The sequence below is a fragment of the Ceratotherium simum genome, chromosome 19 (assembly GCF_057802395.1).
Source record: "Ceratotherium simum simum isolate JZ-2026a chromosome 19, ASM5780239v1, whole genome shotgun sequence".
NCBI classification, from domain to species: domain Eukaryota; kingdom Metazoa; phylum Chordata; class Mammalia; order Perissodactyla; family Rhinocerotidae; genus Ceratotherium; species Ceratotherium simum.
The window spans coordinates 43,223,156-43,235,402 of record NC_141918.1 but is presented as its reverse complement, the minus strand read 5'-3'; the positions used below and the strand labels follow the sequence as shown (position 1 = coordinate 43,235,402).

General features: G+C 38.5%; 1 protein-coding gene and 1 long non-coding RNA gene across 2 annotated transcripts in view; both read right to left on the bottom strand.

Annotated features, from left to right (window-relative positions):
- LOC147914543 (uncharacterized) overlaps nt 1-12,247 on the bottom strand; it is a 487,630-nt gene that overhangs the window by 274,672 nt on the left and 200,711 nt on the right. The window lies entirely within an intron of this gene.
- FABP7 (fatty acid binding protein 7) lies at nt 3,287-7,344 on the bottom strand. Its single transcript, XM_004422277.3, has 4 exons — nt 7,005-7,344; nt 6,373-6,545; nt 5,629-5,730; nt 3,287-3,649 (listed from the first exon to the last, which is right to left on the bottom strand). Exons 1-4 carry the CDS (start codon nt 7,075-7,077, stop codon nt 3,599-3,601), a joined length of 399 nt encoding a protein of 132 aa, XP_004422334.1. The 5' UTR covers nt 7,078-7,344; the 3' UTR covers nt 3,287-3,598.

Below are 12,247 nucleotides of genomic sequence, written 5' to 3'. Positions count from 1 at the left end.
CCTAAACAAATGTGGCTCTCCGCAGAAGTGACGCAGAGAACCTTGAAGTGTCTTGATTTGGACGAGGTCAGCGGAAGTTTTGGATGGCAGAGTGGATCTCAAAATGTGGGTCCCTGGGCCAGCAGTGTCGACACTACCTGGGAAGTCTGGGTAGAAAGGAAAATTCCCAGGCCCCACTTCAGGCCTGTTGAATCACAGACTCTGCGGGGTGAAGCCCAGTAATTTGTGTTTTTATAAGCCCTCCAGGTGATACAAAGTGATGGCGATGTTTGAGAACCACTGCTCAAAGACGCCAGGATTTAGTTTTTTGTTTGGGTTTTTTTCCCCAGCTAAGTTAGAACAATGTCTTGGAACTGTGCTCTGTGCATTCCAGAGATGTATGAAAATCATATATAGACCCGGTTGATTTCACTCTTCCAAAGAATTTCTGATGATACAAAGTCTGACAAAGGAACCAAGATCCCCAAACTTCCTTGGGTTCTGTGTTCCTTCTATTACCATTTACGAGGATGCTGCCCTTTTAAGATAAAGAAGCATATAGTTTAAATTTGTGGGGCGTGGATTCCTCTGGAGAAGAAAATACCCTCCAGAATGACTAACCTCATAAAAGATGTTGTAAAGTGAATTTGTTTCCCATCAGAGAAAACCTTATGTTGTATCTCGTCCAATTGAATGGGAAAGTGTCTCATGAAAGGGGCTTTGAAATGGGAATCAAAGTGCCTCCATTTTCTGTGTCATGTCCTGCCAGGGTGGCCAAGCAGTGCCTCAGCTTTAGGATGATTCAAAAGCCTTTGGAGAGCCGAAGTGTTTTCCAGTCTGGAAAAAGTGGTCCTTGGAGTTTCTCAGTCCACAACCTCAAGAGTAGGGGAAAAAATGCAGCAGGAAAAAATGTGGTAAATAAGAGAGAACAACTTTAAGAACAACAAAATAACTTGTATGTTTCTAGCCCAAATGTTCTGAAAGATAGCAAAAGGATTTAAAAAATTGTAAAGTAGCAATTTTTCACTCTTTTTCCCCCAATTTCCAATAAGCTTTACTGAAAGTAAAGTAGTTGTGAAATAATTCTTCAGGAAGTAAGCATGAAATATGGCATACATATTTTGAAACCTAAGAAATGCTTGCAATTCTAAAAGGACAATAGGTTGAAATTAATGGGTGGAAACACCATCCTCCCTTCCACTCCTTTGCTTTCTTTTGTTTTCCTTTATGCACACTCTCTGAGACACAGAAAGCTACAGTGGCTCAACACCTCTGGGTATACTCCTCAACCCTGGGTATGTATCTGTAGGTCCCGGTGTTCGGGGTGTAGTATAATTTGTTGTAAGGGTGTATATCTGGGTGAGAGAGAGCACGGGTGCCAGCGTGGAAACTGCTGCTTGCTCATTGTCAGGAATGCACGATTGGATTTCTCAACACAGCCCTTAGCATAGTTTGTGTCTCTGAGATCTTGGAATTTCAGGGATGTTCTTGGTTGATCAAATTGCGTTTGATGATTGGGCTTGGTAATTTTTTTCCTTTTCTGATAACTATGCTAAAAAATGAAACAAAAAGGGCAAACCAGAAAAGTTAGTACATTGGCAGATTACTGTATGAGACAGAATATGGCTTGAAGAAAAACGATTTGCAACTACCCTGCAAACATTTAGGAAGCAAAAATATCTGTTAATGATCTTCCCAGAAAAAAATGCATCTGATCCACCACTGCCACTCTTGAACTTTTAGCCCAGTGTAACTTTGTTTCCCATTTTAGGCCACCCCAAAACCTTTCCATTCTTCGCTCTGTGAGATAGTTGTTATGGAAATTAATGCCAACACGATGTTATTTGGCCAATGTATAGTGAGCTGAAGATGCATCCCCGTCCTTGCCCCTGTATCTTTAAGAATAGAGAGAGCAGAATCCCAGCTTCTAGTAGAGCATAGGCTGAAATCACCAAGAGAGACAGTCTTCCACAGAAAACAGAGATGAAGGCTGTCAGAGCAATGGAAGCAAAAACCAGCTCAATGTTCTGTTTCATGCTTAAAGATAAACCTTGACTCCGTAGTTTTAGGAACGGTAACCTTAGCTGGACAATCTTATCTTGACATTCAGTAATAACTGTACATTCACATGTTAAATCCTATAACTGCACTTTAGACTTTTCTACTCTTCGTTATAGTAATTAGAGTAATACAATAGTCAGGTATCATGGTGAACTGTGTAAGTTAAAGGAAATTCTCTCATACTTAGATCTGTAAGTTAATTGGAACTTCAGTTAACTTATAGAAACTTACTGAAAACACTGGGTTGATTAAAAATGAATATTGCATATTTGTCCTAAAAAGTATTTACCCTTTCCCCATGTCCCCCCATCCCCCAGAGAGGCTAACAGAGGGAAGATTTCCTAAGGAATGATCAGAGAAAATGAAATCTTACATTTTTGTTTCAGAAGAAAATTTAGCAGAAATATTAATTTTTGAGAGGAAATAAAGGGGAAAATTGCAAGGTTTGCAGTTCTTGGTATTATTCACTAGTCAGGAGAACTTGCACATGTAAATCTGATCTTCAATGTTCTCATCGGTAAAGTAAGAATAATAATACCTGCCTTACCTGCTTCACATTACGAGTTTGAGAAAATGTATGAAAAGCATTTTGAAAATGATGAAATACAAAATAACACTTGTTTATACTTTACAAAGGCAAACTCTAGCCAGTTACTAACAGATATTTACCTTTGTTTGCTCAACTCAGTTCCAACACACACCCAAAGAAGGAATTCGAATGCCTTTAAGCACACTCTTTGCACACTCCGTTTTAGCACTCTTACTGACTTGGTTCAGCTCAATGTACTTGTCTGGAGACACATCTTCATAGTCCAAGATAAAACTCACTCCCTTTTCCAATTTATCTTTCTATAAGGAACTTGAATTATATGACATTTTGATTGTATGATATTTTGATTATATTTACTTTTTAATGAGACATTTTTGTGGATATCATTTTGCTTCTCCAGACTACCTGTTTCTAAGGCAAGAGGTCATTTGTACAGCCCAACCCACCATAATGAGGCTCCTTTGGATGCTGGCCAAATGAATTTAATCATCACAAATTCTTTATAGAAGTATCAACCAAAACTGTGGCATTTCCACATTTCCCTAGATTTCTGCTTATTTTTTAAATGAGTATTTTAAACAAAGTGCTAACTTTTCCAGCCTTACTTTGTGCCATAAGAAAGGCTATTTGAAACTCTCTAATATACAATTCCCATCCAGATTAGTTATATTAAAAACAACAACAAAATTTCTCATGGATATAAGATTTTTATTCCAATTTGATTTGCATTCCGTTGGACATTATAAAATGTATTCACTTGTTTATTTTAAAACTGTGGCTTAAAATTTTAAGGTGAATTGTAAAACATGATAAATTTGCAGATCAAAATTGGGCTAATTGCTTGGAGTAACACGTTTTTAAAACAGGTTCGTAAATCATCATTTTCCACCTCCATGCCAAGGATAACCTCTAATTAGTGATCAGCCGTGCTGTAATAGCAGGATAGCACTGAGACTTGAGTAAACAGAAAAGTTGGAGAGCTTCTGCAGCCCCAGATCAGGAACATTTCTATGCCTTCTCATAGTGTCGAACAGCAACCACATCACCAAAAGTAAGAGTCTGAAAGATTCAAAAGATAATCAAATCTTTTTAGACAGGAACATCAGTAGCTGAAATTTTTGAAGATTATCATATATATGATTTGTTTTATGCAAAAGAATAATGGCTTTTAGAAACTTTGAATGCTGCATAAACCCTTCATTTCTTAAAACAAAAAGAAAAGAAACTTCTTATGTTCATTGAGTAAATAACATATACATAGCTCACATCTCTAAAAGGAAGCAAAAACTGAGATTGACTATCAGATTCGGGTCAAAAGAATTCCTTTTGCCTTAAATTATCCTTGGGGTAACTGGAGAAAATTAACTATCTGCTTCGAAAGTAAATGAAATTTATGGTAGGATTTCATCACAGTTTTCAATTCCTGACCTAGATAAATTTTGAAGAGTTTTTAGAATATCCAAATCATTTGGGCAAATAGTATTTGGAATGACTTTTTCCAAAATCGGCAGGAAAGGGTAAATGTACAAATGTGTTCGTTGCTTTGGCTATCATGCTTTAGTTTATGCGAACCTTGGTGCTTAGGTGGGTATAACGTGGAACATAGGGTCTTATGTCAAATGCAACTTGAAGAATTGCTGTAAAACCTCTTTACAAAATTTAGGGTTTTTTTAGTGCTTGTTATTTTCATATTTTCATGTATTTTTCAAGAGTATAGTGTGTCTTTGTCATTCATTGCTTTAATCTTTTTTTGAACTCAGTCTTGCCTGATTATAGTCATACATGCCAAAGATGAACTATCCACTTTTCTGTATCCAGGAAAAAAATGGGGATAAAAGCATAAAGGAGAAGTTCAGATTGAATCTTTTAGAAATAAATCCTTTCTTTTGATGATCATTGCAGAAAAATGTGGGCAAATATCCATTAACATGAAAGGAAATGCCCCTCTTCTCCCCACCCACACTTCTGCTCATGAAAATAAGTAAGAATATGCAAGCCCTGTATCTCAATCTACAACACCTCTGATTGCAGAAGTCAAGGGGAGGAGAAGGAAACAGCAGTCAATTTTCTTAAATAACAAAAACAGAAAATGCTTTCTGCTATTATCTTAGAAGGAATATGTAAAGCACCCCCGCCTCAAAAAAGCCCTAAATGGACATTGACTATTTCAACATCTTCAAAATGCCATTACTCAGTTCACAAAAAAGTGTCTGGGACGCTAGATTAAGGCATAACATTTTTCCCAGATGTACTCCACCGTTAGAGAAAGTATTTTTAAATTATATTCTATTTTATAATTTTTACATGATTACCTAATTAATATGTAACAGGCATGTTTAAAAGGCATCTTATGCATCAAAAAGAAAGACTAAAAGGAAGTAACATTAAAATGGTTCTCTCTGAGGAGAAATTAGAGAGGATTTCTATATTTTTTTTTACGCTTTTCTGTCATATTCTAAATTATCTGCACTGAACTTGTATAACCTTTACAAACTAAAACATAAAATGTTTAAAGATCTCTTATTTATTCCAGGAGCTATAAAATAATTTTTCTGATTCAATAAGCTTGATATTCTTCTAGTAATATCAATCACCTTTATATATTTTCATGATTATTTGTTTTACGTTTAGATTTCATGTGAGGATTAGACATTCACAGTAATCCTACAAAAAATCTTCTTTTGACACATGGTTTTAGCAAAATCAATGGCAACCTTTTTTTCACTACACTAAGTAGAGCTTTTCTCTTTTTTATAATTAAAGAAGCAGAGCTGAGGAAACAATTAACTAGAATCTTCTCATTTCTCCTGTATACATGGTTAAAGAACTTTGCCAGTGACTTAATATTATTAAAGAAGGAAGGACGGAGGGGAGGAAGGGAGGGAGGGAGGAAGGACAGAAAGGAGGGAGGGAAGAGAGAAGAGGGAAGGGAGTGGAGCAGAGGAAGGGAGGGGCAAGAGATGGAGAGGGAAGGAGATAGGTAATGAAGAGAGTGGTGAAAAGCACGGAAGAAGGAAGGAAGAGTTGCCATTACTTACCATAACCATTTTGCCATCCTTAATTTCTCTCACAAAATTTGTTTCTTTGCCATCCCATTTCTGTACGTGAACGAGTTTGTCTCCATCCAGGCTAACAATGGACTGAGACCAACAACAAAATACAGAACATGGCAACAGGTACAGGTCAGGTTTCTGATGTGAAAGTCAAATGAAGTTCTTTTCCAAAAAGTTATATAATTGAATAAAACGTGATCGACTAAGTATTATATTTGTACCATATCCTCTGTTGCTTTAGAGTCATCATTATGTAAACTCTAATAGTTCATAGTTTGAAAACTGAAATGTGTACATCTAGATGCAAAAACCTTATATATTAGAAATAAAAATACTGAACGAGTGCTTTCTGACTAGTCACCCTTTCCTTTAAACAAAGCCTTAGAAAGAAGCAAATTGTCTATTTAGTCAATCTGAGGCAATCAGAGAGATTAAACAAAATGCAATCTTTCTTTCAAACAAACACTACTAAATACTTTTTGAAATACAGGTTTGATATAAAATGTGAAAAACATATGGTAAAAATAGATTGGATATTTGAGCTGTAGCAAGTACCCATTGCTCTGAAGATAACATATGTGCACTAGAAAGCAAAATTAACCCTGTGTCCTTCTCTCTGAATTGAAATACTGAGAACATTCTCCACCTCCCACCATCTAAAATAAAAGAAACATCAGGAATCTCTCTCTCTGATTCCCGCCCCCCCCACCCCGAGAAGTGGCTTCTTACCTTACAGTTTCTGTCATCTGCAGTGGTTTCATCAAACTCTTCTCCCAGATGGAAACTAATCTCTGTGTTCTTGAATGTGCTCTGAGTCCTGATCACCACTTTGTCCCCCTCCTGACTGATGATCACTGTCGGTTTAGTCACATTTCCCACCTGCCTAGTGGCAAAGCCCACACCTGAAATAGCAAAGAGAAGCAGTACAGTCAGCTACAACTTCCAAAAGAGCTCACAAAGCAGGAATCTGCTTTCCTATTCTGGAATCCGGGTCCTCAAGTGTAAGTTTCATTAGAGCAGGTTTAGCCCATTAATCATGCAATACAACTACCGAGCTGTAATAATAAGTGGATGCTGATTTGGACGCACAAATAATAAGTGAATGATGAAGAGAAAAGGAAAAAGGCATAGAAGCTTCACATCCTCCACAGAATACTAAATGCTCAAATATTTGGCCCTGGGCAAGGAAGCCGGCAAATGCCACATTAAAAATCCGTTCCGTGGGAAATTCATAGCCTAGCCTCCGATTACGACAATGTGATCTGTCTTAGGCTCTTGCAAATCTAATGGGCAAAAAAAGGAATCTGCAAGTATCTGAAGCTGCAGGATAAGAAGAGAACAACACATCCTACTTTACTTACCCAGGGCCTTCATGTACTCATCAAAGTTCTGACTGTCCGTCAGCTTCCAGGTAGCACAGAAAGCCTCCACCATCCTTGCCCTTCTCCCGTTAGCTTCGAAAACAGACGAGAGACGAGCGAGGATCTGCGGATCTTATTGCCACTGCAATCCAGAAAACTCCTTCACACCTCGCTGCAGCTTCTGCCTTCTTATTTGGAAAAAAGTCGGGCTGAAAGCCAAGGATTTGAATTGCAAACACCCTCCTCCAGTGTCCCTCTTTCCACGAGGCTGTTGCAGGGGAGGGGCGGGGAAGCGGGGCTCGAGAGAGGTTCCAGTCCTCTTGGTGATTGGCTCAGGCCACTGGGTTAGCGGAGTAGGTCGAGTTCCTCCCAATCCTCGCGCTGCAGCCCTTCTGCCTGAGAAGACTTTGCAAGGATTCAATGGGGCTGGAGTCTGGGAACGGGAAAATGAGAGATGGTCTTTCAGATTCAGCTTGAAAACTTGGCAAAGGCCATTTCAGACTGTGAGGCAAGAAAAAAGATGCACAATAGGACATTCAGATTGATTTCCGTTAATGGCAAAGCTGGTTACAAATGAGGATCCCCCCCCCTTAAGGAAAACCACTGAAATGCCAGACTTTTCAGACAAGAGAGGCTGAATAGTGTCTTTTATTTTCTCTCATATTTACAGGGAGAGTACAACACAAGCTAGAATATGCCAAACTGGGAAAAGAAGCGGGGGAGGAGATGTAAATGCCTTGCTTAGATTGTTCTGCTGGAAGGCTACTCCAACAGAGTACCAATGGGGCACTAACTAATTTTGGCCTCTTCCCAACACGAATTGAGTGAATTTAAAGATCCCATTGTCGTTGCTAAGAATGTGAGAACCAGATTGAGGTGGAAAAGAACCTAAGGAAGAGCATGGTTGGGATTCATTAATGAGGTACAAAAATAAAAAAAGAATGTTCCGTTTTTTTCTTCCTTCAACAGATCATAGAATCCATGTGGAAAAACTGATTCAAAAAACTGATTACAAAAAAAAAAATTTGTAAATGATTGCACTATAGGACCTTTTGATTTCCTGAGGTCACATCTACATAAATACAATCTATACACAGGTTAGGACTTAGCAATGGGGGGAGGGCACAAATTGAAGGAGCGATGGCAATCAGATGTTTTGCTTCAGTTTGTCCTGGCTCAGGATACCCCAAGACTGGCCAAATATTGCAAGGGTTCTAAGTAGAATATTTAAAGGTGGTCTCTGAAACCCACTTCACCCAGAGGTTTTTCCTGCTCTGCTAGTGTAAACCATCAATGAAAAGCAGATTCCCTCCTTTTCGTGGGGACAGAACAGGGGAATCTGATTTGGCGATCCCTGCTCTTCTCTCTCTCCTCTTATAAACCTCAGCCTACCACCTTTCAGCTTCTGTCCACACCAAATGCAAGAGACAAGGCTCAGAATCCATCTACTCCAACTGCCAGCTCCACGGTTCTACTTTGGTGTCTTGGAGGTACCTCTAAGGTGCTCATTTAACATAAGCTCAATCTTTCCCCACACCTGGTCGTCCTCCAGTTTTCACCACGCTAGTGAATGGCGCCGTCATCCACTCAACTGCACAAGCCAGAAAACTTGGAATCATTTCTAACACTTTACCTTCTAAAATCAAAGTCAATGTCAAGGCCTATCTATTTTGCTTCCTGATTATTTCTCTTATTTGCCATTCACCTCCAATCTCCACAATCACTATCTTAATTCAAGCAACCACTGTCTTTTACTCGTCCTATGGCAATAACCTCCTAACTGTTGTTGCAGCCACCCCTGATCTCCAATCCTTTCACTACACTGGATCCTGAGTGACCTTGTTAAAATACAAATCTGCGTCTTCCTAGTGACTAATGGTGTTGAGTACCTTTCCATGTGCTTCTCTGCTATTTGTGTATCTTCTTTGAAGTGATTGTTCAAATCTTTTGTCTATTTATTTAATTGAGTTGTTTATGTCCTTACTGAATTATGAATCCTTTGTGCATTCTAGATAAAAGTCAATTGTTGAATACGTGTTCTTCAAAAAATTTTTCTTTTCATTTTCTTGATTGTGATAGTGGTTTCATTGGTGTGTCAGAATTAATCAGGTGTACACATTAAATATTTGCAACTAATTTTATGTCAATTATCCCATAGTAAAGCTATCTTAAAAAATCTAAATTTTATCGTGTCCCTTTCCTGCTTAAATTCCAAATGGCTTCCTCCTGCTCTCAGGTTAAAATTCCTAACATTGCCTATACCAGGCCTGCCCCTAACATTTGAAGGACTTGGAGTAAGAATCCAAATGGAGGCTCATGGGCCATATATCTGAGCAATAAAAGTTGTAGATCAAATGATGCCCATAGCCTGGCCCAGCGATCCAGCCAGGATGCAAACCCTCCCCTTCCACCATTTCTCGATAGGCTGACCACCCTGTGGCTGCCTGCAGCCCCGAGCACTGGCACAGATCATGTGGGGTAGGCAGGGAGAAGCTGGTCTGGAGCTCAAGGTTTCCAGTCAGTGACCAGAATCCCCTAAACCTGGAATGGGAACTAACGGCAAAGTTGCGCTGACATGAGCCTGAAGATGCCAGAGGCCACGATGAAAAGCCTGAAATGAAACCCGGATGAAGCAAAGCTTATACAGTCAGACCCTCTGACATCATTTGAGCCTTTGAACCAAGTCCCTGAAGCTAGCCCCATCTGTGAACTTTTCATAACTTCTCTTTTTTGCTAAATCTAGATGACTAATTAATCCATTTATACAAACCATCCTCTATGGTAAAGGTTCTCAGACCAATTTATTTTGTTACATGAAAATATTCTCATATGTTCCATTTAATAAAACATGTTTAAACTGGTAAAATGTTTATGTATTATTCTAAAATATAATAAATCATTTCTTTATCATAGTCCAAAACTGTAAGATTGTAGAGAGCAGGGTCCATGCATTAGACATCTTCATCCTAACTGCTTATAGATCGTGGGGCTGAAGTATTTGTCCATTCCCATTGAGTTCTTCCACTCTTTAGATAAGGAACATGGGCTGATGATATATTTATTCTAACAAAGCATATATTCCTGTAATTTTGATTCTTCTATACTTTACACAACACATAAAAGCCCAGCAATTTAGAGACAGCTTTATTTTTGGTTGTATATTAATTTAGTTATAAGCAGAAGAAAATATTCTTATACAGATGTCTACAGTAGAAGTTTTGTGAAAGGCCACTTGACTATTTTGTAAGTCTCTAAACTCACACAGTTAACCTTACTATTTTTAATTATTTGGGATGTAATAGATTTATACCTAAGAATGGCTGCTTTCAAATAATAGGTTATTTGCTCTGATTCTTGAGGATTTTACTAGAAAAGAAAGTGAACGGATAAAGAAGAGACTATGATGTGCTAAGGAGGATTCAACTAATAGATATTTTTTCCAATTTTCCTAAACTGGGAGCAATTTGTGGGTTTGATATTGCTTTTATAGTACAAATGCATCCACAGGCTCAAAAAAGGAAAGATTGTGACAGATTGACCCCTCTCTCAGGGCTGTTACCTTAATGTATTAACTAATGGCAATAAGGACTCCAGAGAATCCATTACAAAGATTTTTTTAATAGTGAAATAAAAGGAACAAAGAAAGAGAAGTTGCTTTGGGAGATCTTGGCAAAATCTCCATGTGGGGCTGACTCTCCTGGCACCAGCTTTATGGCCATTTTTCCTTCTTAAGAAAACAGAGAGTATTAATACATTTTTAACACTGTTCTCAAACAAAGTAAGCCAAGCAAGGTCATGACACTATTTCTTGTGAAATATCAAGGGATCTGCACTGAGAGATTAAATAACATTCAAAGCACTTGCTTGAGGTTCTTTCTGTTATCAAATTACACAAAAATAGTAATGGAATATCTCTATCGTTGGAAATGAATGTGATTACACCATGACAGCACCATTGACCCCCCATCTTTCCCCTGATAGGTAATAGATAAGATCAGACAACCCTCTTTGCCAAAACAGTGGTAAAGAAATTCCCTAGGGGCTCAACTGCCTGTCATCATATCCCTTCCCCCTAAACAATCAACCAGCTAAACTAGCTCTAGATGCCAGGAGAATGACGATTCCAACCTTCATGCAGGGGTTAATGCAATCCGAGTAATGGAATTTGATGAGGCAGGGGGTTTGAAAAAATCTGTAAATTATCTGTTCCTTGGTGTTGTGAAATTTTTATCTTATTGCACTTTTTATAATATGCACTAGGCTAGAAAGGAGATGCATCTCCAGGTGTGGCACACTCTTAAAAGGAAGTGTAGGGGCCGGCCCCGTGGTGCAGTAGTTAAGTGTGCGCACTCTGCTTCAGAGGCCCGGGGTTGGCAGGTTCTGATCCCGGGCGCGCACTGATGCATCGCTTGTCAAGCCATGCTGTGGTGGCGTCCCATATAAAGTAGAGGAAAATGCGCACGGATATTAGCCCAGAGCCAACCTTCCTCAGCAAAAAGAGGAGGATTGGCAATGGATGTTAGCTCAGGGCTAGTCTTCCTCACAAAAAAAAAAAAAAAAGGAAGTGTATTTTTCTACTGGAAAATGAAAAGCTAATAAAGACAATCTGATGAGGTATTGACTAGCTTTCCAACGTCCTTCCCATTCATTTCTATTTTCTGCAGTTTTTCCTCCTTTTACCTCCAATTATCTAAGTATTACATTCTCCATATTTTCTTGCGCATAAAATGTAGAGGAAGTCCTTTACCTGCTTCTAGATCTGACAAAGTGACTTGGGAGAGAACTCTGTGCCAGGTTTGTTATGAAACAGTTTCAGGACCTTCTCTCCTCAGGCCGTTTATATGCCACAACATTGCCAAGAAAACTCTCCTCTCTGGCCTCTTGTTAATTTCCACTTGTGTTTTAGAGTTTAACTCAAATATTAGTTCCTTGAGGAAGACTGGACCAGAACCCCAGTATGTCACCCAATGGTTTTATTTATCTTTTTACACAAATTGTGATGTCAATTAAGTACTTTTGTAATCTGTTGTTGAATATCTTTCTTTCCCATAAGAAGACAAGTTTCCTGCAGCCTCTATTTTAGCATCTATTTTTTTAATTCTCCATTGTGCTCTATCCCATTGTCTAGCACAGTGTAAAGTCCACAGTGTTTGTTCAGCAAATGTTAAAGTTATGAACAAATTTAGAAAGTGAACACAGAGAAGCAGAGAACTTCAAAAAAGTAACAATTTAAACTATTGTAC